The 26,476-nt window shown below is 33.9% G+C and overlaps 1 protein-coding gene across 3 annotated transcripts in view; it reads right to left on the bottom strand.

Moving 5' to 3' along the window:
- The window catches only part of Zfr (zinc finger RNA binding protein), a 76,389-nt gene that overhangs the window by 34,708 nt on the left and 15,205 nt on the right, over positions 1–26,476 (bottom strand). For 2 of the 3 annotated variants that reach the window (XM_026390129.2, XM_026390130.2), the window contains 8 exons: positions 22,025–22,307; positions 19,870–20,014; positions 17,591–17,809; positions 10,247–10,494; positions 7,139–7,330; positions 5,818–6,109; positions 3,307–3,503; positions 1,098–1,217 (listed from right to left, as the gene is read on the bottom strand). In XM_026390129.2, the coding sequence (XP_026245914.2) occupies positions 1,098–1,217; positions 3,307–3,503; positions 5,818–6,109; positions 7,139–7,330; positions 10,247–10,494; positions 17,591–17,809; positions 19,870–20,014; positions 22,025–22,307 (1,696 nt within the window). Of the gene's footprint in view, positions 1–1,097; positions 1,218–3,306; positions 3,504–5,817; positions 6,110–7,138; positions 7,331–10,246; positions 10,495–17,590; positions 17,810–19,869; positions 20,015–22,024; positions 22,308–23,575; positions 23,600–26,476 lie in introns of all 3 variants that reach the window. The other variant, XM_026390128.2, reaches the window with a different exon arrangement.

Genomic DNA, 26,476 nt, shown 5'->3' with positions numbered 1-26,476 from the left:
CTAGGCTGGGATTTGTGGCTCGGAGGTTGAGCACTTGCCTTGTATATGTGAGGTACTGGGTTTGATCCTCAGCACCACATATACATAAATAATGGTATTGTGTCCATCTGCAACTAAAATATTTAAAAATAAATATATATAAAATTACTAAGTATGTAATTTAGTGTTGACCAACAGAAAGTACTTGTGGGACTGATCGATGAATGTTTAATTTTAGTTGTTTATAAATAGATGAAACATTCTATGTATCTGCCTTGGCAATATTTCTTTTCATGAAAATATTGCCATTTAACAGACTGTTTTGCCAGCAGTGCATTTTAAAGAGAAAATATGAAACTAGTTCATTAATACAACCTAGTTAAAACTTTAAATATTAAGATTTATCTTAATATTTATCTAATCTAATGTCATATTAGATTGGATAGAGAGAGGTGATGGGATGGGAGGGGAGGGGGGGAATAGGAAGGGCAGCAGAATAAAATAGACACTAGTATAGCTGTATGTATATACGTGGCCGTATAACCAATGTGATTCTGCAATCTGTACACTTGGAAAAAATGAGAATTCATACCCCATTTGAATCAAATGTATGATGTCAAGATCACTGTATTGTCATGAGCAACTAATAAAAAATAAATATTTTTTGGTTGTAAAAAAAATAAGGTAAATTAATTAAAAAAAAAAAAAGATTTATCTTAATTCTTACTGTGTATCCAGTGAAGAATTCCTAGGGCAAGATGATAAAATTTTTCAAAAAAAATCATCTTACAATTCATTTTATTTGGAGTTCTACCAAGTTAAAGGAAGTAGATAAAGATTTGACACGTTTTCCAAACACTATATGGAACAACTATCTTTAAATGATTACTTGATCAAAGCAACATTTGTTCGTTTTTCCACAATTACCAAAATTGATGAGAAAATAGTTATATTGGTTTTACTAACTACTAAATAAAAAACAAACATCTGATTTAGTACCTACATGAATCTTTCAAGAGCTTATGCGAGTTCACTGACTGGGTGAGTTGTGGTTAGATGTTTTGTTTTACATAAATATATGAGTTGTAAGAAAAACAGAATAGTTAAAATTTACTTACTTTATATTGAAGTCTATGTCTCCGTCCTTTCAAGTGCATCTCCTTAGCATTGGGATCATTAAAGCTGCATTCACATAATTTACAATGAAACCGTATTACTTTTCCTTCATCATTTCGTACCTTGGTGTAGAAAAAACAGGAAATAATTGTAAAATTTCATTCATAGACCCTTACAGATTCTTTGTTTCTGTATTTTTTAATGTGTGTAATTGTACATAATGGTGTAATTCATTTTGCAAATTTCATACACACACACAATATTCATGGATTATTTAATACAGATGTGAACATCTGGAATTTGAAGTGGGAGAAAAACATAAATGGCATGGATATATTATTTTAAAAGGATAGAAACTGAGAATGAAATTATTTTTAACTTTCAAAATAATACATACATTTGCTTTTGTAATTCTCTTTCATTTGAATATTTTAATCTATAAACACTTAGATTGTAATTTAGCTAGATGCCTTAAATTTTCTCATCAGTAGTACAGAATACCTAAAGCTGGCCAAAATTGTTCTTGGAGATGAAGATATTTAAAAGCATTACTGTAGCATACAACTTCCTCAAAGCTCAAGATTTTATACATGTAACTTTAAGGAAAGTCCAGATTAATTTTTTTCTAACTGTACAATCAGAAAGATAAGTAGACAAGAATGTTATTACAAATTTAATAATGGATATGCAGTTGAAATTACAAGCATTTAGACTGGCTCTGAATGCAAATTTCTAAAATTTTTGAGTATTTTATTAATCCAAATCAATCAGAAATTAGGATGCTTGAGTTAAAAACATTTTTTAAAAAGGAATACCAGGGGCTGGGGATGTGGCTCAAGCGGTAGCGCGCTCGCCTGGCATGCGTGCGGCCCAGGTTGGATCCTCAGCACCACATACCAACAAAAGATGTTGTGTCTGCCGAGAACTAAAAAATAAATATTAAAAAAATTCTCTCTCTCTCTCTCTCTCTCCTCTCTCACTTTCTCCTTTAAAAAAAAAAAAAAAAAAAGGAATACCAAATCTTACATTTTTTAAGTGATACTGCATACTGAACCCAGGGGTGCTTTACCATTGTACTAAATCACCAGACCTTTTTTTAGTTTTGAGACAGGGCCTAAGTGGCTGAGGCTGGCCTTGAACTTGCCATCTTCCTGCCTCAGCCTCTAGTCACTGATATTACAAGCATGTGCCACTGTGCCCAGCTCAAATTTTACTCTTATAAGAGATAAAGCTAAGTTAGAATTGTTTATAAACTACTTATAAATTACAGAATGCATCTTGTAAGTAAAGAACTCAAAATAATATGCAGTCTTCCAGGCATGTACTAGGTTCTTAGTTTCATCTAATATTCATAATTTTATTGAGGAATATTCCTATTTTATAGATGTGGACACTGAAGCTCAGAAAAATGATACAATGCTCTGCAATAAAATGAAAGTAAATAGCAGTGTCACAACACTGTATGGTTTCTTTCCTGCTAACAGCAAACGCTAATCCTAAACCTAATTTATTCAAGTCTAATGTCCCCTTGCTCCTACATTTACTAATTTATTTAACCTTTAAATAGGAATAGTGTTCTAATCAACTTGAGAAACCAAATAAATGTCATGTGTTAAATTAGCAACCTTAATTTTAAACATAAATCAAAATAATTGTTCAAAAGGAGATCTACTTGCTTTCTCCATCATTATTTTTGCTTCACAGAATTTTAAAAAATATGCATTTTTTAAATTTTTTAATATTTTTTTGTACCAGGGATTGAACTCAAGGGCACTGAACTACTGAGCCACATCCCCAACTCTTTTTATTTTTTTATTTTGAAATAGGGTCTCACTAAATTGCTGAGGCTGGCTTTGAACTCACAATCCTCCTGCCTCAGGATACAGGGCCGCTGGGATTACAGGCATGCACCACTGCACCCAGCAGATTTTTTAAATTTTAATGTCTTATGATAGCTAAATAGAATATTACAAGAATATCTGCAAATAAATGAAAGTTACCTTACACTTCAGTGACACTGTTAACAAGAATAAAAAGTTAAACAGGCAAGCTTAAAGGACTTTTTTTATAATACTCATTCCTTCATAAGTGACCTAAATCTAAAATATAACTAAGTACACTTTTATTTTACATGTAGAGCATGCTTGCAACAAAGTCACATACATCTTCCCTTTACCCAATTTCAGAGCTATAGTATTCTCAAAGCAATACCTCTTCCACATAATCATGGCCCACTGGTTGCACATCACTCTGCAATGCAGCAAGAGATGCTGGTGTGACTGGTTCTGACACTGTGTCTGTCTTTACTTCAGGAATCTGCACAGCAGAAGTGACAGGAGTACTTTTAACACATTCAGTTCCTTTTAAGTCTTCTGTTTTATTTCCTGTTGACTGTAGCTTGTTACCACCTAGAACAACAAAGAATTACAGTAATTTTATTTCTATATAAAATGACAAACCCTGATACAATGAAAACGTCATAGAAAGTTATTTTCTACCAATAGTCAAACTTCTATGTGTATACTAAAGATGGGAATTTTAAAGAACCACATAAGTGGCTTCTAAAATCCTATTAATAAAACATATTTCTGAACTTCCCCCTTCTTTAGCTCTAAAATCCAAAATCTAATCAAAAAGTTTGTTATTCTAAACTGACAATATGAATAATCTCAAAAACTGAAATAAAACTCCATAAGTCATGGTTTTCATTTTAATTATCTACTAAAGAAATTGAAAAAAATTTTTTAGTTGTTGATGGATATTTATTTATATTTGGTGGTGAGACTTGAACCCAGTGCCTCATATGTGCTAGGCAACCCAGTGCAATAGGCAAATGCTCTACTGCTGAGCTACCACCCCAGCCCACTATCAACTAAACTTAACATTTTAAATAACTATCTAAGAGAACGCCTGAGTACCTGATTGTGAATTTTCTATAAAGACTTTCTTTCAAAAATATTTTAAACAATATACAAAATGAGGGCAATGTCCTAAGTTTTGATAATACCATAAGAGAATGTAGCCAGTTGTGGTGGTACACGCCTATTGATCCCAGATACTTGGATCCCAAGTTTAAGGCCAACCTCAGCAACTTAGCAAGACCCTAAGTAGAAATTTTAAAAAACAAAACAAAAATGGGTGTGGGGGGCAGGTCGGAGGGTTGGTGATCAAGTTCAGTGTTAAGCACCTGTGTTCTGGGGGCAGAAGACACTGTAGATGCCTTTTAGGTGCCCAAAATTAAAAAGAAAAAGCAAAAAAGCAAATAATTATAATACCATGTGAGAGTGCTATAATAAGTAGGAACCAAATATTGTAGGAAAGCTAAAGAAAGAAGTCATTACTCTTTAACCTGATCCAGTTAAGAAAGGCTACACAAAGGGTGTGAAACTTGAACTGGGCTTGGAAAGAGGAGTAATGATTATAATACTGGTCAGGAAGAAAGAAAAAAAATAATGTTTAAACACAACAGCATGTACTTAAAAAACACAGCAACATGGGAACTGAAGTGGAAAATTCAAGGAAGAGCCAATAATTCAGTATAAATTACTATCTAGGAAGAAGTGACAAGATATGAAACTAGGAAGGTAGTAGGAGGCAGATTATGAAGAATCTTATATGACAGAATTAAGGAATACAGATATGCTTGGGAAAAGCCAAAGTGAATTTTTAAGCAGAAGACTAATACAATTTGGTATATATTGTATGGTGACTGATCAGACTATCAAACAACATATTGAAGATACTGGATAGAGTAAGAAACAAAAGTTCTAAGAAAGAGACTTCAGAACTAAAAATTAAGGCAAAGGTAATTAAAAAGACAGGAAAAAGCAGGAGGAAGAAATGAATAAAAAGTATTAGTAAACTTTTTTATTTGAAAAATCAGTAATTTTGTGGGATTATATTGTGGTATTCTTGTGACAGATTTATGGGTTAGAACAGAACACATTGCAAATCATCTGTGAAACCATACAGAGAATGAACAGAGAATAAGTATGTAAAACACAGCTCTAAAACTCCGGGGTTTTTAATTTGCCAAAAAATATTTCAAGTCACCGAACATTATCGGAATGGATGAGACCACCCAGGAATAATGGAGCATAGTGAGATAAGAGCTAGAATCAGCATCTTAGGAACTATTTAATGAGCATCCAGGAAGTGGACCAATAACGATACTTGAGAAAAGGATGTGTGGACCTATAAAAAGAGATAAAGACGTATCTTAAGTTTTATAGTACAGCAGTCAATGGTACTGAATGTGGCGGGGAGGGGTTGTCAATAGGATGAAACCAAAAACTGGCCACTGCACTCAGCAATTAAGTCTTTGGTGAATCCTGAAATCAGTTTCAGGGAACACTATAGTAGACTGAATTGAAAAGGAACTACAGAAGTAGATAAAGTAAGGACTCAGGAGGGATATAGCTCAGTGGTGGTGTTTGTCTGGCATACACAAAGCCCTGGGTTTGATCCCTAACACTGTGTCAAAAACCCCAAACCAAACTAAAAAAAAGGTCTCTGTGTATATCCACAACTACGTAAGATATGGTCATATTTCTATGACTGAAGGGAAGAAAACAGTATAGGATAGATACAGAGAAAAGGGTAGATATCTGAAGAAGATAAAGGATGAGTTGAATAGCATAAGTAGAAGGGTTAATCTTTCAATAGAAAAGAAACACCATTTTGACAGAATTAAGAGGAACACAGAGAAACTTCAGTACTTGCCAACAAAGTTTATTTTGGGTGTAGATGTTTTCTTGGCAGCCATATTGGTAGGCACTGCTGATACTTTAGTGTTGGATGTACTATTAAGAGATGAATTTCCTGTAGTCACAAGACCTTTCACTGAAGAAGTTGCAATTGATGAAGTATTCACAGTGCAATTGCTTGCTGCAATGCTTGAAGGAGAGGCAGTTGGTTTTGAAGCAGAGACAGCCGTTGAAGAAGTAGCTTGGCTAACAACGTTTGGTTCTGTTGAAGGAATAGGTTTACCAAGTTTTGTGTGTAATTTAACCACCTACAAAACAAAAGTGCATTTATTTGTCAGGAAACACAAAATGCAAACTTTTAAGCTTATCTAAATGACATTATAAAAAAAAATGAACATATTTTTCTTTGCTATATTTTTTCCATTTTATTGGCGCTTTATAGTTGTACATATTGATGGAATTTGTTGTTACACATTCACAAATGCATAATATGATAATCTGGCCCAGCACTTTATGCCCCCACTGGTTCTTTTCCTCTACTGATCTCCCTCTGATTTTTAGGAGATCCAACCCCACCTTTGTTTTCCTTTTTCCTCTCTAGCTTCCACATATGAAAGAAATTGACTCTGAACCCTCCAAGTTTGACTTATTTCACTTAACAAATGGATGGTCTCTAGTTCCATCCTTTTTCCTGTAAATCTCATAATTTCATTTGTCTTTATGGCTATATAAAACTCTACTGTGTATATGCACATTTTCTTTATTTATTCATCCACTGATGGATACCTAGGCTGGTTCCATAATTTGGCTATTGTGAACTGTGCTGCTATAAACATAGGTATGCAAGTATCACTGTAATAGGTATCACTGTAATACTTTAATTCTTCAGGATAAATAACAAGTAATAGTACAGCTGGGTCATGTGGTGGCTCCATGCATAGTTTTTGAAGAGCCATATTTTTTAAGTGAAATGCTTTTATATACAAAACTCATTATTTTCAAGGTACTTTGTGAAGCAGGTACGTATACATATTCCATCTATTACCAGGTGAGGAAATAGTCAGGGAAAGATGAAACTTGGTCACATGCAAGCCAATCTATAATTTAAAAAGACCAAGTAGAAAGTGATTATATCATTTCAAACATGAAATAAGTGGTTTAATTCAATTTAAAGAAAGGAATCTAGTCTTTCCCTTTAAACAATTATATATGTTAGCACATAAGTAAGGCTTAGAACACAATGTTTTCAAAATTTGAAGTCATCTTTACTAAAATCCCCATTGAAAAGGTAAAAGAAAATAAAGACATAAGGCTGTGTGCCCAAAAAATCCACCTACTTTCTGATGCTTAGCACCACGAATGTGGGCAGCATATGCATCTGCTCCTGTACAAGACACATCGCAGAGCTCACAACGTAGCTGATTCTGAGTCCCACGAGTAGAGTTGTTGCTGCTGCTGGTATTTTGTGAGGCTTTCAATGCAGCTTCTTTTTTTTTATGTTTCTGTCCTTCTAAGTGTTCTTTATAAGTCTGTTTTAAACAAAAAGGGCAAATTTTGCTTCACTGATATTCTTTCTACAGAATTTCATATTACTTAATTCTCAAATTTCTAATACTCACTTAAAAAATGTAAATTTAAAAAGCAGCTGAATAAGAATGTGAGCATGAGCATGAAGAATTCACTATATATGTGATACATCCGTGAGTCTCTGCATGCTCTTTATTGAGATTACTTTTTTGTGCATGGTGGTGCGGGGGCTGAATTAGAAACTTGTGTGTGCTAAGCAGGCGCTTCATCAATGAGGTATACCTCCCTCCAAGAATACATTTATCCAACACTTTGAGCTGCAGAACACTTTCATACATAGTCATAACATAAGCAACTTCTTCCAGTTTCAAGAATTCACATCTTTTATTGCTTATGTATAATATTAAATAGAGAATGCTCAGGGAGAATGGTCATTCAACAAACAAATTAATTACAGAATTAAGATGAGGGAAGAAAAATGTACCTTATACCAGTACCAAAAGCTTTTGCATTGGGCTGGGGTTGTGGCTCAGTGGGAAAGCGTTTGCCTGGCATGTGTGAGGCACTGGGTTTGATCCTCAGCACCACATAAAAATAAAATAAAGGCATTGTGCTCACCTACACTAAAAAAAATTTATTAAAATTAAAAAAAAAAAGCTATTGCATGGTAATAAGAGTCTTGACAAATAGGCATGTTTATTTATAAAACTGACTTTTCTAACTCAGAATGTATTCTGAAACATTACCTGTATTATAATCCATGTCACCTGCACAAAAGCTTATTTAAAATAGGAAGAGTCAAAAATGTATATATTTGTAAGGAAAACCATTATTATGGTAAAATTACCAATAAACCATGCAGATATTTTGCACATGATTAAGGAAGGCAGGTAATTAAAATAAGAGAACAATAAGAATTGCTAGGCAATTTTGTTTTCTGTGTGGCCAAATGGTTCTTCTTTCATGTTTTATTATTAAAATTATTTTTAAGACTCACAAATGATAAGCATCAAATTTTATGTTCATCATGGGATTTCAGAGCTGGATGAGATTTTAAGGACCAGTTGTTTGATTCTCCTGTCATTACCTCAGTGGCCTCAAGTAGTTCCATGTAATAGTTTATTAATTACTTAAGACAAATCCTTGTTATGGAAAGAAAAGCTCAAAGAAGTCTGTCTCTAACATGGTTAGCAGTAGAACCAAGATTAAACCTTGGCCCTGAATTCACCTTAACTCTCCCTTTCTTGGCCCACACCTAGAGTCTAATTCAAATCTCAGTGATATTTTTCTTTAAGATTCATTAACACTTTAAGGCTCAGTCTCTGACTTCCAGAAATACCCTTGGCCCATTCTTGTGTAACCATCTAACTCTCCCCTCTCCCCCTGTAATCAACAGTCAACTTCATGTCTTCATTCCAAATAGTGCTGTTAAACTATCACCATAGTACCATGTTTCATGTTTTTCATATGGGCACCCACATAGTCAATAAATCTCCTATTTCTGTGCTTGCTACTTGTATCATAAAAATCACTTGCCCCCCCAACCATGTGGCCACAATGCCACCCTTTCCTATCATACCCAAAACAGGGGAGGAAAAAATAAAACAAAAAACCCACATGGTTTTATAAATCTAGCCACATATATTAAAATTGGTTTCAGTAACTCAGAGATCATCAGTACTAGTAATTGAAAACACTCCTCAAATGTGTAATTAAACATAGAAGTAATCTAGTAAATAAAAAAGAAATGTACACTGGATGGGCAGAGGGATAGCTGGCTATAATATAAAGAAACTACCAGAAAGTCAAAATGATTTTTTTCTTTTAAATTAATCTTTTTTTTTTTTAATCTACCAAGCTACAAGACTGGGAGAGGCGTTGAATTTAAAACCGGAGCCAAACAAAACCAGAAAATAAAGGTCTTACATACTTCATTAATTGTTCTTTTTGAAAAAGACGTGTGCTTATATGCTTATATCTTCCTTATTCCCAACATTCCTACAGTCAGTCCTTATACGAAAATTTATAGAAATAAATTATATTCTACAAAGCATGTATAAGTCAGTCTCAGAAAAGTTATAAATTTGAATATAAAACTTTAAAATTGAATTTAGCTTTTAATTAATAAGCAAAGCAGCCATCCTGAAAAAAGTTCAATTTTCCTATTTTTCATTTATACTCATAATCATTTTTATAGCTTCCCCCCAAACAATATTTTCAAATTGCAATACAAAGAAAGAGCTTCTAAAAAATGATTGTCAGACATGGTTATACATGCCTGTAACCCCAGCAACTGGGGACATTGAAGCAGGAGGATCAAAAGTTCAAAGCCAGCCTTGGAAACTTAGTGAGGCCCTAAGAAACTTAGCAAGACCCTGTTTCAAAATAAAAAGGACTGAGGATGTGGATCAGTGGTTAAGTGCTCCTGGGTTCAATCCCCAAGACCACCCCCACCCCTTCTCCCAACCCCTCATCAAAAAAAGACTATTTGAGAAATACAGTCTTCCTTTACTGCCAGTGAGAGACTGGTTACCAAATTCCAAGGCTGTGCATCCTTAGGTAGAATGGCACAGTCCTATTTATTTCCTCCTGTATACATCAAATCATCTCTAGACTATATTTATAATACCTAATATAACGTAAATAGCTGTTGTACTGTATTGCTTAGGGAAAAAATTCTGTACATGTTCAGTATAGATGTGTTTTGCCGCCATATTTCTGATACATGGTTAGCTGAGACCATGGATATGCTAACCCGCAGATGTGAAGGACCAACTATATGTATGTATTAGCTAAAAGCTAACAGGAAAAAAAAAATGTGAACCTTTTTTTGTGTAGGCACAAGAGTCAGAAAATCAGCATACTTAACTACCAAAAATAACTACTGAGATTCATGATAAAACATACAACACAAGTACCTGCGGTCCAGCACAGCTGATCTTACAAACATCACAATAGTGAATCTGGGGTGGTTTGGGAGGCTGTTTTGGTTTCAGTTGTTTATTTTGGAATGGTGCTTTTTTAGTAAAGGTGGTCCCTGTCCAGGCAGCTGTTGCAGCTGCAGCAGCTGCTGCTGCTGCTGCTTGCTTCTGTTGCTGCTGCTGCTGTTGGTAGTAGGAAGATGCAGCTGAATACACTGCTGCTTCATAACCTGAATAAGACGTACCTTACAAATAAAATCAAACAAAAATTATGTTACATAATTATAAAACAAGTTAAATATTATTTATAAATTTAAAGTCAATAAATCCCGCCAATACAGGTAGATTTACATGTGAATATTTACAATAATGTATACCCAGAAACTTTTTATCTTCCATCTACATGTCACTCAAGCAGTGACTCAACACATGCCAGGTGTTACAGAGGTATAAAGTACAAGATTTGGTCTGTCTTGAAGAAGCTTATAATTCAAATAATTCAAATGGAGGGATGTAATAGTGTTTAACAAACTTATGCAGTCATAGAACCTATTACTATTTCCCAAACAAAAATCCTCTGAACAAAATTTGGGAAGCATTGGATCTGAGGTGGAATCTTAAGGAGGATACTAGACAGGAAAAATCAACCCCCTCCCCCCCAAAAAATCATGAAAATAAGAATTGATTTGCTTAGAGGGTAAGAGGATAAAAGAGATTTAAAAAAGAGAAAAACACACAAAGATGATATCAAGATCATAAACTCCAAGACGGACTGATGGGTTGCGCAAGTGATAAAACCAAAGAACTGATAGGAGCTATTATGCACATTATGCAAGTTACTGACATACTACATATATGTTAAACGGTTTACAGATTTTGGAATTTATAAAGCTGTAAAATTTGACAAAATTGCTGGATTTATATATAAGACTATCTGAACACTGGAAAACTTAACTGTCATAAACCCAAATCTCCAGAAATTTGGTATACTCCCTCTTCAATGTATTTCAGTTAGTCTCACTTTATTTCCTTAAGTGAGACTAGTCAGGCAAAGAGTGAGTGAGGCTCAGGAGAGAGATTCCTAGTGGTCAAGATGGCAAAGAATACTACTCAAGAGAACTCAACTCTTTGGTCCCTTGAATGTAGGCTCCTCTAATAAAAGGTCTTAAAACCCACTGATTCCAATATATATATACACACTGGGAAGAATGCATAGCTAGAAGAATAAGAGAAAAAATGTATAGGAAATCAGAATCATAAGTAACTGGAAATGGACATATCCAGGAAAGAAAGAAGTCAAGCAATTTTTGAGAAAAGCATTCCCAAATGTCTATGTTAGTTTGTTAAAGTATACAAATGCTTATGAAGTTTTAAGATAGAGTGTTGAAATAGACAAGTGATACCTAACATCAAGTAGGAAAAAGTAAGCAGACATTATCAGTGAAAAGCACAAAATCAGATAAAACAGAAAATAATTAATATGAGTAGTTAAGAGAAAAATTCTATAGTTCCAAGAATTTTTTTTTTTTTGTGTGTGTGTGTGTGTGTGTGTGGTAGAGGGGTGGTGAAACTGGGGATTGAACCCAGGGCCTCACCCACATCAGGTAATCAATAGACTCTTTTTGTTGTTGTTAATTGACCTTTATTTTATTTATATGTGGTGCTGTGAATTGAACCCATTGCCTCACACATGCCAGGCAAGTGTGTTACCACTGAGCCACAGCCCAGATTCTTTATAGGCCATCCTATCACTGTCTCCTGTTACTTAAGAATGTGATTAAAAAGATCATAATTAGGGCTGGGGTTGTGGCTCAGTGGCAGAGCACTTGCCCAGTGAGGCACTGGGTTCAATTCTCAGCACCACATATAAATAAATGAATAAAATAAAGGTTCATGAACATCTAGAAAATATTTTTTAAAAGGATCATAATTAAACTTACAGATAAAGGCTTTCAAATTTATAAGCAAAAACAGATACAGTTTAAATTTCTCTATAAAGAAACACAATAAATTTGTTAAATTAAAAACAACAAAGCTAGATGGACAGAGTAGCATGCACCTGTAGTCCCAGCTATTTATGAGTCTGAGGCACTAGGTTCAATCAAGCCCCGGAATTCTAGGCTAGACTAGGCAACATGGTGAGATCCTGTCTCAAAAAATCATAAATTAAGAGCCAGGAGTTATGGTGCATGCCTATAATGCCAGCAGCTTGGGAGGCTGAGGCAGGAGGATCACAAGTTCAAAGCCAGCCTCAGCAAAAGCAAGGCGCTAAGCAACTCAGTGAGACCTTTTCTCTAAATAAAATACAAAATAGGGCTGGGGATGTGGCTTGGTGGTTGAATCCCCGATACCAAAAAAATAAATTAAAAATTAAATCATAAATTAAGAACAAAACTATTTCTAGACTACCACTTATTAGGATCATGAAATCCCCCCCTTTTTTTGGGGGGAGATCCTGGGGGTCAAACCCAAGGCCTTGCATGTTCTAGGCACACACTCCATCACTGTTGTATACCCCTAGCCTCTATGAAGTCTTCATAATAGACATCTTCCAAATGATTTCAGTCCTGTATAGAAAATGTAAAAATGCCATTTAAATATAAATTCATGAATTGTTATGAAGAAAACAAAGAGAAAAACGGCAACAGAGGCCAACAGTACTGAATGACCAGGTCTTCTAATTCTTTTAATTTGAGAGTTCACAATATGAGGAGCAATGTGTCAGACACAGAGCAGATAAGTACCACTGTCTGTACTTAACAGATGAGAAAACAGACTGTGAGAGTATGAGTTCCTTTAACAGTGACTTATCTAACCATAAAATCACCAGGTTAAGCCTAACATTGAGTCATCTCCACTTGCACACAGGTAGTTCAAAACTAATAAAAGGCAAGTCTAATTATAGTTTATTACTCAGTTTACAAAAACAGAATAAACACTGAAAGGTGGGTAAAATTTTCTGGAATTCTGTTAAAGAACAACTTAAATTCTCCTGTTAACTACTAGCAAACAAATGTATATTTCTAATAAAAGTACTGTGGGAAAACATAAGCCTGTCAATAAATTGAGTAAAAGCTTGACATTTTTATTTTTTGGTACTGAACACTGAACTGGGGCACTTTACCACTGAGCTACATCACCAGCCCTTTTTATTTCTTGTCTCATACTCCCAAGGAAGGATTACAGATAAGCTCTACTGCACGCAGCTAAAAGCTCCATTTTAAAAACTAAAATAGTTTCACTTTAAGCGACATTATTAGAACTGAAATATTCCTAAGTGTACAATATCAGAAATAAAAACATATAATTTCAATCAACCCTCCATGTTTCAAGTAATATATGCTAACTTGGTAGCAATATTCTACAACTCCTTATTTTTTTTTAGTTTTTGACAGACCTTTATGTGGTGCTGAGAATCAAACCCAGTGGCTCACACATGCCAGGCAATTGTGCTACAGCTGAGCCATAGCCCCATTCCCTAGAACTCCTTTTATTTATTTATTTATTTTTTAAGTTGTTAATGGACCTTTATTTTACTTAGTTATATGTGGTGCTGAGAATAGAACCCAGTGTCTTACACATGCTAGGCAAGCACTCTACCACTGAACTACACCCCCAACCCCCCTAGAACTCCTTATTTTGAGATAAAAATAACCTAAGTTTTAATTGTCAAAGCCCACAAGTAAAAGAATTCAGAAGCCCTAAGAATGTTCTCTGGTAGGTACTTTCATAGTGTATATCACATATTCTAAAAAAGTAGATCCTCTTTGACAAAATGGTTCCATGTAGAAATTTATCTTAAGATAAGGACTAATCTATCTAGTTATGTCAGTAAACATTTAATACATTAATATCAGATTTGTTGAGAAAGAAATCAAGAATGCAAGCCTACCTGCAATAAGCACAAAAAACAAAAATCCAGAAATAAATTTCACCAAGAAAGTAAATGATCTCTACAACAAAAATTACAAAGTACTGATGAAAGAAACTAAAGAGGAAACACATGCAAACAAATAAGGACTCCATATTCATGAACTGGAAGAACTAATATTGTTAAAATGTCCATACTACCCAAAGTGATCTATAAATTCAACATGATTCCCATCAAACACTATTAACATTCTTCATGGAAATTCAAAACATTCCTAAAACGTACATGGAACCACAAAAGGTCCTTACTAGCTAAAGCTCTCCTGAGCAAACAAAAACAACACAATACAAAAGACCAAAAACAAACTGTTAACAAAAAAACAAAACAATAAAAACAACAACAAAAACCCAACCCAAGCAGGAGAAAGTATGTGCAAATTATTCATTCAGTAAGGGATTAATTTTAAAAACATAAGAAACCATTCAACAGGAAAAACAAAACCCACAAATAAACTGATTTTAAAATGGAGTTGGGAGTGTAACAGTGGTAGTATATATGCTTGCTGGCCAGTCACAGTTCAGTTGCCAGCACCTGAGGCTGGAGGGATGACTTTAACAGATATTTCCCAAAAGAAGATACCCAAATAGCCAACAAGTATGACAAAATGCTCAATATTATTAATTATCAGGGAAACCCCAGTCAAAACTAGAATGAGATAGTATCTCATCCGGTTAGAATAGCTACTAACAAATGTTGGTTGGAATATGAACAGAGAAGAACTAGTACAGCCATTATGGAAAATGGGAGATTCTTCAAAACACTAGAAATAAAACTACCATATCATCTAGCAATATTTCACTATATATTCAAAGGGATGAACATTTCTTTGATGAAGAGGCATTGTACTTGCTTGTTATTGCAATGCTATTCATAACAATAAAGATAAGGAATTAACATGGGTGTCCATCAACAGAAAAAACAGACAAAAATGTGGTATATATAAACAAAACATTATTAAGCCATAAAAAAGGATGAAAATTTGTCATTTGCAGCAACATGGATAGAACAGGAGGATATTATGTTTAGTGAAGTAAGTCAGGCACAGAAGGACACATGCTGTATGTTCTCATTCATATGTGGAAGCTAAAATTTGATCTCAAAGAAACACAAAATAGAATAGTGGTTACCAAACCCAGGGAAGGATATGGTAAAGGGTGGATAGTGAGAGGACAGTTAATGGGTATGGCAGGGTACAGTCCAACAGGAGAAATACTTTCTAGTATTTTATACTGCGCAGTGGGAAAAATTACGGTTGACAACCATTAACTGAACATTTCAAAATAGCTAGTAGGGTTTTATAATGTTCCCAATATAGAGAAGTGATGTTTGAGGTTGTTATGGATCTATCCATTACCCTAATCTGATCATTATGCAATATAAATAAATGCATATTAAAATGTCACACTGTGCCTAATAGTCTTTTATATATTTTAATAAAATTATTATGTCAATTAAAATTAAATGCCCCCAAATACATATTTCAAAATATAGTACATCCATACAATAAAATACCATGCAGCCTAATACCTAATACCACAGGCATTTATAAGAAACCATTTCAGGAAACGGGAAGCTCAAAATGTATCTGTAATAACTTACAGTGCCAAAAAAAAAAGAAGAGCTCAAAGACTAATGTAGTCATGTCAAAAAGACTCAGGAGCTGATTTGAGTCAAATACTGTTAGAGTCTGGGACATTTGAGCCTTGAAGATAGCAACAAGAGTAATGGATCATAATACATTGAATAACAAAGAAAAAGTCCACAGAAATCAAAAAAAGTAGAAGGAGGGGGCTCTTTTATAGAGAAGAATGCTGAATAACATTAAGGAAATACTTTCCAAAGATGTAAGGGCAAAATACCACATTGTCTGCAACTTAAAAATATATTACTAAACCATATGAAAATAGATTTTAAGGAAAAGGAAAGATAAAGTAGATGTGAAAAACCATTAATAATTGCTGAATCTAGGTTAATAGTATGCAGATATTCCTTATTCTATTTTTCCAACTTTTCTACAAAATTCAAAATTTCCAAAATAAAAAGTTGGATAAAAGCATCAATCAAAGAAATGCTACATCTCTATACTTAGTAATGTAAAAGGACATTCACTGTGAGAATAAAGGAGTTCACAAAATAGCATGTTTAAGACAAATTCATTTTTATGAAGAATTATATTGATATATGCATACTGTCAAATACATAAGGAATATAGTAGACACACATGCACTAAAATGTGAATGACAATTGATGTCTAGATATAAAATGCATAGTGGTTTAACTTTTCTTAAAAAAAAAAAAATCAACAGTTTCTAATTTTAATAATTATCTATAAACTGGGTAAGGTAAAAATCAAGCTACCTGAAAGAGTTGTTGTAGTTACATAAAACAATGTCTTTATTCTTAGGAAATACTTTCTGAAGAATCCAGGGTAACGTACTAGGTTGGAATTTATCTAAGAGGAATATAATGAGTAGAAAGGAATGCTTTTGTACTTCCTATTTTCTTGAAGCTAATGTGGACATTAAAAAAAAAAAAAGTGCCCAATCATTTCATTGCAGTAATTTTGGTTATAATTATAACTAATTACCCAGATACACAAAAATCTGTACCTGGGAAGTCTTGTATAATAATATACAAATAATATAATAAATAGTTTCTTATGATCTTAACAAAGGACTTCCTTCTTAAATAGGGAATATCCTGGACTATGTTTCTTAATAGATTACATTAGCACTAATTAGCCCATGTCACCTTAAAGCCTCCATTGAACGAGATAGAGTATCAAGGAATAAATAAAATGAAAAACAATAAGAAACAATGCACTAATATAAAACTAAGAGTTTATAAACAATGTGGGATTTCAATTACCTCAACTAGAAATTAGCAAGAATCATGGACATAGCAAGGTTTTAATGATCAAATTTCTTTAGGAAAAATTTATGATTATTGAAGAAAAATAGAGCTATTCTGTATTTTAAATATAGATGTGTTACATAACCATCTTATAGTTTATCCCTTTAGTGCTATCCTTGAGTTTTCAAACTCATTTGAAAAAGTCAGAAAGGAAGTGATCCTATAGAAGACTGGGTATTTGTTCTTTTAATTGCAATACTAAGTCAAAGACTCTTTACTGACTTTCAAATTCCCAAAGAGTACTTTATATTCTGCTAAAATAGTTCACTTAAAACAAAACAAAAAAAGAAACCCCACTCCCCCACCCCCCACCCATGCACACACCCCACCAACCCCAAACTACTTAGAGTATGGTCTTTTGTCATAATATGCAAATACATTTATATTAGTGCCTATCAATTCAGTTCTTGCTATCAGGAATAAGATAATTCCACAGAATATCAAGAGTTTCCCTTTGTAATTTGTTTAGTCATTTAAACACAGTTTATCAGTCTTACCAGAATAAGTAACTGCTGTGGTACTGTAAGTAGCACTCTGAGTATAGGATGGCACCACAGTAGCTGCAGCTGCTACTGGCTGTACGGTGGAGGACACAGGATAAATGGAGAAAGTAGTGGTAGCTGGACTTGGTGTAGCTGGCTTTATGGCTGTCACTTGTCGAGTTTGCTGGGCTTGAGTATACTGAGTTGCACCTTGGCTATACCCTGCTTTGGGAGCTAAAGTAAGAAACACATTAGAAAATGAGAAGAGTGAGTCAGCTTAGCTTCTATAACAATATTCTTAAACACCAACAAAAACAGGTTCTAGCAATTTCTTCTTGGTAAAATTCTTATTACCAATATGAATGAAATACATAAATAATTTACTACCTTTTCCCAAATACTTTCTACACATTTCCAAAATGATACTTTGGCAAACTTTACATTACAACTGGAATAGTAATACTACTTACAACTGGTAGATAAAAAGTTTTTAGATAAGCAGTATATGTGTATTTGGGCTAGTCAGTACACTAGAGAATCAAACTTATGTTTGGAACATAATTGAGAGTGCCTTCAAATATACATTTCAATTTACATTAAAAATTTCAAGGCTTAATTCTATGGAACATGTTCACATACCATTCATCACATTTAAGTGATTTGACCCTAGTGAACATCAATATAACTCTTAACTCCCAAGGTACTACTGGCTTAATTCTTCAAATGTCAATAGCTTTAGTACAGCAATTCAAACAACTACCACTCATGTCTCTGCTAAACTTTCTCCTGCCTTCAACCATATACAAAACAAATATACACTTTGAAAGAATCTTATGAGCCTTATTATCAATCACTAAATTAGTAATTAATCACTTAATAATGATCACTAAAGAATACAAAGGTTATTTCTGAGAAAGCCAAATCTCAGAAGACCATAATCATTCTGTAACATTTATCTGTTACCTATGAAATGTGATCCACACAGATGAAGATAACATTTTACAGAGAAAAAACTAATATTTAAGACCTAAATGCCTTTAAAAGTCATACAATATCAGAACTTAAGATGAAACCAAGATCTTCTGACTCTTAGGTAATTCAGTGCTCTTAAATATGTATAAGCCTAGCCTGGTAATTAATTAACTAGGAAGTTCATTATAGACAATTACACGCCAAAATCAACAGAGAAGGCAGCAAGCAAAACAATAGCAGTCATTACAATTCAAAATATTTTAATACTACTTTGAAGAGACTCATTAAATAGTAAAATCAGAAAGGACACCCTACAGAAATCTGGGCCAGAGATGGATTAAAAAAACAAAACAAAAACCTCACCCATACTAATAGTAAAGGCAGAGCTGGAAGCCAATTTTACTTTCTAGTAATCCAGGGCTCTACTCACATTCTCAGGTCCTTCAAAAATAATTAAAGGAGCTACCAACACTTCAGACTTCAAAAAGCTTTGTTTTAAAAGTTCTTAATTGAATTTATATGAGAAATTCATTTTTTAAAGTAAAAAATATGCAGGCTTCTTTACATACAAAACACTTCCTGATTTGCAACATCACACATACCGTATTTAACATTATCAGTGGCTGATAACAGAACTAACAGTCATTAAAATGAGAGATGTTTATATATGGATACACTACCAGTGTAACTCTGCATCATGTACAAATACACACTCTTGTCATGTATTATCTAAAAAGAACAAACCTTTTTAAAAAGAAAAAAAAAAAAAGAAATTACCAAATATGGAGCCCATTAATGAAGTCTCCATTGGTTACAAAGGCAATCAGCAATATAAATGTTCTAGGCATTTCTGACAAAGGTAAGAATGTGTTCGGAATTACTACCAAAGCTGCTTCTATATAGTTTATTTCAGCAGGAAGGGAACTATCTGCTAAAGACCACAAATGGAATACATTTTCAGGAGAAAAGGACATGATTATGAACTGCTTCCATTAACTTCTTTATGACTCAAAGGATTTCCAGTGGTTAAAAAGGACATGGCTAGAACCTGCTACTCAATAAATACATAAAACTACTGATTTTAGGTGGACTCATTTGTGTGCTACTAAGCTTCGTGATTACTCATTAAAAATATTCTCAATCAGGGCTAGGGTTATGGCTCAGTAGTAGAGGACTTGCCTAGAGTGCAAAAGATACTGGGTTCGATCCTCAGCACCACATAAATAAATAAATAAATAAATAAGTAAATATATTTAAGAAAATATCCTGAATCATATATTTTGATGGTTAAAAATGAAATTGTGTAAGTTAATACAACCCACCTGTCTGATAGTAGGTTTCAGCAACAGAAGGTTGAGGCTGGGCAGCAGCAGCTACAGCAGCAGCAGTTGCTGTTGGCTGTTGGTAGTACTGCTTACTATCATAAGCTACGGCAGGAGCTGTGGATCTTACATATGAGTATGAGTCCTAAAGAAAATGAAAGGAAATCTTGCTAAAATTGCAAGCAAAAAAATCCTTACTATATAGAAATACAAAAAAGAAAAACAACATAAATATCAGACCTAGACATAAAGGAATCAACTCAATATAAAGAAATTAATTTTGAACCACATCAAGATCAAAAACACTTCTAGCAGCATGTTTAACTTCTAAAATCAGAACCATTATTGAAATATTTTAAAATAACATTTATTCAAATAAAATTTAATTTCATTTAAAAATTCACAGCACAACTTAGGAGACTGAGACAAGAGAATTACCAAGTTCAAAACCAGCCTCAGCAACTTGGCAATGTCCTAAGCAACTTAGTGAGACCCTGTTGCAAAATAAATTTAAAATGGGACTGGGGGGATGACTCAGTGCACCTGGGTTCAATCCCCGATACCAAAAATAAACAAAAAAGACTTATGGAAATTTTGCCTTAAAGATGGATACTACAACATTAGAAAAAATGACCCATGAAGCTAAGGATGTAGCTCTGTGGTAGAGAGCATACCAAACTATTTGTGTTATTAAGATTCGTGATTACTCTAGTTTTCTCTTCCTTTTTTTTTTTTTTTTCTTTCTTTCTGAAAGATCAAGGCTAGCTGAGTGAATTCTGGCACTGTCTAAAGTAAGGAGGGGTGGAAAGGCTGAAGAAGTAGGCATGGCCCAGAAAATAATGGGTTTCAAAGACCCTATTAGAAACAACAAAGTTAGGTTGGGGCTGTGGCTCAGCAGTAGAGCGCTTGCCTAGCATGTGTGAGGCACTGGGTTTGATTCTCAGCACTGTATATAAGTAAATAAAGGTCCACCAACAACTAAAAAAAATAAAATCAATAGCAAATACTAGTAATGTTGATTTCATTTTTTCACAAATAATAGAAATCTGGGGCAAGTCCAGTAGGATCAAAGTTTAAAATCAAACAAACAGTCAGGCACAGTGGCGCATTCACGCTTGTAATCCCAGCAGCTTGGATTCAAAGCCAGCCTCAGCAATTCAGCGAGGCCCTAAGCAACTTAGCAAGATTCTGTCTCTAAATGAAAAAAAAAAAAAAAAAAAAAAAACCTCAGTGGTTGAGCACCTCTGGGTTCAATCCCTGGCACCAAAATAAACAAACAAATAAATAAATCCAAACAAAACAAAAAGAAACTGGGTTAAAGAAATTAGAACTAAATTTAATTAAGCGAATGGTAAACAAGTAATGTCTTCAAACAAAATACTATATAAAGGCGATTTAGAACTTCAAAAAGAATGAACAAGTACCTACATGAGTAAGAGCATGAACAATTTTTTGTTATTTACTAAAAAAGAAAATCTTGACAACATAAATGTACAGGCCACAGGATTTCCATCTTTGGTAAGTGCCTAGAAGAAAATATGCAATATATTTGGTCCAATATAGCTTAGGCCCATGAATAAAAAAAAAAAAAATCTTTTTGAGTTGTAGATGGACAGAAGGCCTTTGCTTATTTTATGTGGTACTGAGAATCAAACCCAATGCCTCACACATGCTAGGCAAGCACTCTGCTCTGCCACTGAGCTATAGCCCCAGTCCCCATCATTCTTAAAAGAGCGAGCCACACCTATGTTTCAGATGGATAAATAACATTCTAGTACAATCAAGAACATCTTTCCTATGCCTTCTTTTTTTTTTTAAATCAAAAACTTGGGTACAAAATATTTAACCTAGAATTCATGTGTAACTTTTAAAAAGCTAAAGCAAAAAAAAAAAAAGTGTGTGTGTGTATACATACACACACACACACACACACACACATATAATAAACAGGGTAAGGGAGAATTACTAAAATTCATTTCAAGAAAATTTAATGCTTATTGTCCCCCCAAATATCTAGAAAATCCATTCACTTTTCTCGTTACCTATATATTTTGGAAGACTCAAGTTTGAGAAGTACTGACTTGGGCATTATATTATATACAGAGAGTCCACTAAAATTTCACATTAAGGTGATTGAAACTAGTAGTTTTCTTACCTGATAGTTCTGTGTAGTAGCTGGGGGTGGTGGTGGTGGTGCTTCTTGTTGCCTCTGGGTGTAACCATAGTCAGTTGCTGTGTGTGCAGTAGGGTAGCCTCCATAAGCAGCAGCTGTTGCGGCAGCTGCAACAGCTACTGGTGCGGGCCTGGCAACTGCAACTGTGGCGGCTGCTGGTGCATAGGCAGCAGTAACTGTGTGAGCAGCTACTGGAGCCTGATGGACAGTGTAGCTAGCAACTGTAGTTGGATGAGAATAGGCTACACCGGAAGCTGGCTGCTGGCTATATTGTGAAGTAGAAGAATAAATATAACAAAATTTAATTTTAAAATCAAGGAGTAAGGCAACTTAAAGTTATTCATCAACTTAAATTAAAACCACATTTGCAAGTAATTTAGTCACAGACTACAAAAGGCCAAGTATTTGAACTCAATAAACCTCCTACTTAACACTATATTTGTTTCTGTTCTTTAATTTCTATTCCTGAATCCCAATACATTATATATTCACACATATTACGTTTCAGATCATGGATCATATTGCAAAGCAAGGACAGCAAACTGGGATAGGATCATTAAGAAGAAAAAGAAAACTGACCAAAATAGGAATTTAAAGAATTATTTGTTGTATGTGAAGTTCTTTATTGTATTCTAGTTTTTATAATCTGAACAAAAAAATCTTGGCACTCTACCACTGAACTCTACCCTCAGTCCTGTAGATATTTTTGATGAACAAACTTCAGAGGAAGTAATGGTGATATGTGCTACTAGCATTTAACTTAGTGGGCAGAAGAGGCCAGGGATTCTGTTAAGACATCTTAAAATGCACCCCCAAAACAAATACCTAAATTATGTCAACAGTCCTCTGGCTGAGTAATTATGTCTTAGGGTAGAAAACTTCCACTGGAATACGAACTTAGATAAACATTCCATCTTAGAGGCAGCATTTCATTATATTAATTTTTCTTAAAAATGTTATAGAAGGAGATCCAAATCAGATGATTTGCAATCATTACCTCAAGAGGCAAAAATATTTTCCTTAACAGTAATCAAATAATTTCCCACCATTATTTTAACTTTTAAATCGAGACCATATGTCACTTAAAACCGAAGGCCTATAGATTTGTTGCTTAACATTCTCACGATTCCACTTGCCAAAGCTGAATAATTAAGGTAGAAATGAGGGCCCCAATGGCTATTAAGTGGGCAAAGTTAAGCTGACCACAAGTTTTAATGAGCTGACAGTTAAGAATAGCTAAGTGGGTAGTGGGGACCCAGACATAAGCTGAAGCTGCACTAATAGAGTATCTGAATTCATGGGATATAGTACAGGGTATTCTGCATGGGTGTCCATGGTACCATACAGTTTAGAATAAAAATTTGGGGGCATTATATTTTAACTGTATCATGGAAAACACTGAAAACCAGGATGTGTTAAGGGGGAATCAAGATAAATCTTACAGATATGGGTTTTATTTCATGTAAAACAGAAGGACCTGAGGAAATTCAGTCTAGAAAAGGTAATAGCTGCCTTCTAAAAGAAGACACTTACTCCATGTTGCTCCAGAAAACAGAACTAGAACCAACAGATGGAAGTTACAGGGTGGCAGATTTCAGTCCAATATGAAAAAGAAAACAAAAAACAAAACAAACAAACAAACAAAACTTAGAATAGGGTCCAAAGAACAGAATCCAAAGAAATGCCAATAGTTTCTATTTGGATGAGATTTCCATATTTTGATATAAAACTAACCAACATTTTCTACATAAATGCCAAGTTATAAGACAGGAAAAGGGAATTTTATATTTTAATAGTGGGAAGTGGTTGGGAATTGACATTTTCTGTGGGCAATTCTACATTCTTAAGAAAAACTGTCAAATAAGTTATACATCATCAAAATTCCCAGACCTGAGAAAAAGAATTATAGTTAAATATAAATACACTAGGTCTGTGAAACCTATATTAATCATTTACTAACAGGGTAATATTTCACACATCCAAACTATATTGGATAGAAAGGACTTTGGTTATATAAAAATTCAAATAGTTTTGGATTCTTATACAGTTGTCCCTCAGTATCTATGTGAGATTGGTTCTATGACTTCCCATGGATGACAAAAACCAAAGATACTCAAAAGTCCTTCTATAAACTGCTCTAATATTTGCATACAACCTATATTCATTCTCTTGTAAACTGTAGATCATCTCCAGATTAATTGTAACACTTAATATTACATAAATATTTGTTATGTTGTATTTTTTAGGAAATAAAGATAAGAACTTCACCATGTTTAATATAGATGTTATTTTCTTTTGAATTTTTCCATTCACAAAGTAGAACACACAGGTATAGATGGCTAACTATACTGTTTCCATTCATCCCACCATTTCTTATCCAGTATTTGTCCACATTTCTTGGTCCCCAAAGTTTGTCCTATATGACAAAAAGCAAGTGGGAATATAGTAGAATGTCAAGTCAGCTAGGCAGGCAAGTGATTTATATTCCCTCTGATTATAATTCTAAAAGTATATGTGACACAGGAATATGACTATGCTCTGATTTATTCCTTCTGCCCCAGTATAAAAAGTATTCTCCATCACTTTTCCAAGTGTCTCAGTTTGAACAATAAATTAACACCACCCTTCCTAGGAAGCTTACAGAAAACATGCCAGTTCAATTAGCAATTACTGTACACATACATATATATCATAGGCTGCCTAATCCAACTCTGCCCTGTAGAGCCAGATGCGTACTCATCTGAACTGGAATGATAATCTCTACCAAAAGCATTAGGAAGCATGATAATGCAGTTTTAATTCCTAGTGCACCAAGCACTAGGGCAGCTGAATGCTGTTCAGAATAAGGTTAGAGAACCCAGAGAGTGTGTTATTTTAAATCCATCTGAGAAATTCTTTCAATTACAAACATTTTTAGAAAAATTACCTTTAACATGATATAGATGATCAGATTCAACTAATTAATTGCACTGATTCAATTAACTATTTAGTGGATAAGTAAATTTATTCCAAAAAAAAAAAAAAAATTCAGACCAAGGACTGGGGGATGTAGCTCAGTGGTAGAACACTTTTCTACATGAGGGAGGCCCTGGTTCATCCCTAACACTGGGGATTGAGGGTGCATTATAAAGAAAAGAAAATTCAGGTCAAATCAAGTTCAAATTAGTTTATGCAAACTTTATCATAGTAAGAGACAGTAAAAATCAAGGTTTTTACCTAGTTTGAAGCATTAAAATAAAAGGTGTTAAATTTTCTCACTACACAAAACATAAAATGTACCTGTCTTTCAATTATTTCTTGAGTAAACCAGGACATGAAGTAAACAAAAATTCAAGTATTGGGTCATAAAAATATTTGTGAAATATGAAACCTCTGTTTACTAAGCATCCTGTACAGCAGAAACTCCTATTTGGATAATAATATCCCTCGTGAAGAAAGTCTAATCATCTTGCCTGTTTTAAACTGGAAAAGCTAATTAATCAACCAGGAAACAAACACAAGAATAACGTTTAAGAAAGGTAAAAGAATATTTCAAGAGTCAGACATAAAGAATAGTTACTTCTCTTGGCAAAAAAGAATAGAAAAGACAGTATTTAGGGAATTATTAGACAGTAAAAACATTCTTTATATTCTTGGATTTGCCTTGGAAGTTAATGACCAGATTCCTACCCGCTTGTCAAAAAGTGAGCTAGAGGCCTAAGATAGAACTTCCAGGCAGCCTACTGCTTTTTCTTTAAATAATTAAATTAATTAACAACCAAAATCACCAGACATTTAAAGAAAGCCTATTTTAACTACAAAACCTCCTGGGAAATAAATATCTCAAGGTAACAGATGAGAATTTTCAAAAACTAATTTGTATCTATAAAACAAGAACTTGGCACTACTTAGAACATGAAGTTGAGAGATACAGTCAAGTTAAAGATATGAAAAATATAAAAGAAAAAGGATACATTTACAAGGTCTAATATCTAAGTAGAAGGAATTATAGAGAGAAAAGAAAAAAAAAGTAGATGAAAGAAATTCCCTAAACAACTGAGTGAGACCCTGTCTCAAAATAAAATATGAAAGAGCTAGGGATATGGCTTAGTGGTTAAGTGCTCCTGGGTTCAATCCCAGGTATCAAAGGGAAAAAAAAGAAAGAAATTTTAAAAATTCCCCACTTCTACAGGAAAACACATTTTCAAATTCAATGGTGGGCCTACACAATGCAAGCAAAACAGAATAAAAGAACCAAACTTGGAGACATGGTATTTTTTACAACATTGCAACACCAAAAAACATCTTTCAATTTGCCAAAGGAGGACAGGAAAAAAAAAAAACCTAGCCACCTACAGTGAAATGAAAATTAACTTCTTATAGATATACTAGTAGACAATAGGGAAACATCTGTTCCAAACTCAAGGAAAAATTATTATTAATGTAGACTCCTGT

Source organism: Urocitellus parryii, chromosome 1 (assembly GCF_045843805.1).
Source record: "Urocitellus parryii isolate mUroPar1 chromosome 1, mUroPar1.hap1, whole genome shotgun sequence".
Lineage (NCBI taxonomy): Eukaryota > Metazoa > Chordata > Mammalia > Rodentia > Sciuridae > Urocitellus > Urocitellus parryii.
This window is presented reverse-complemented; position numbering and strand designations above follow the sequence as displayed.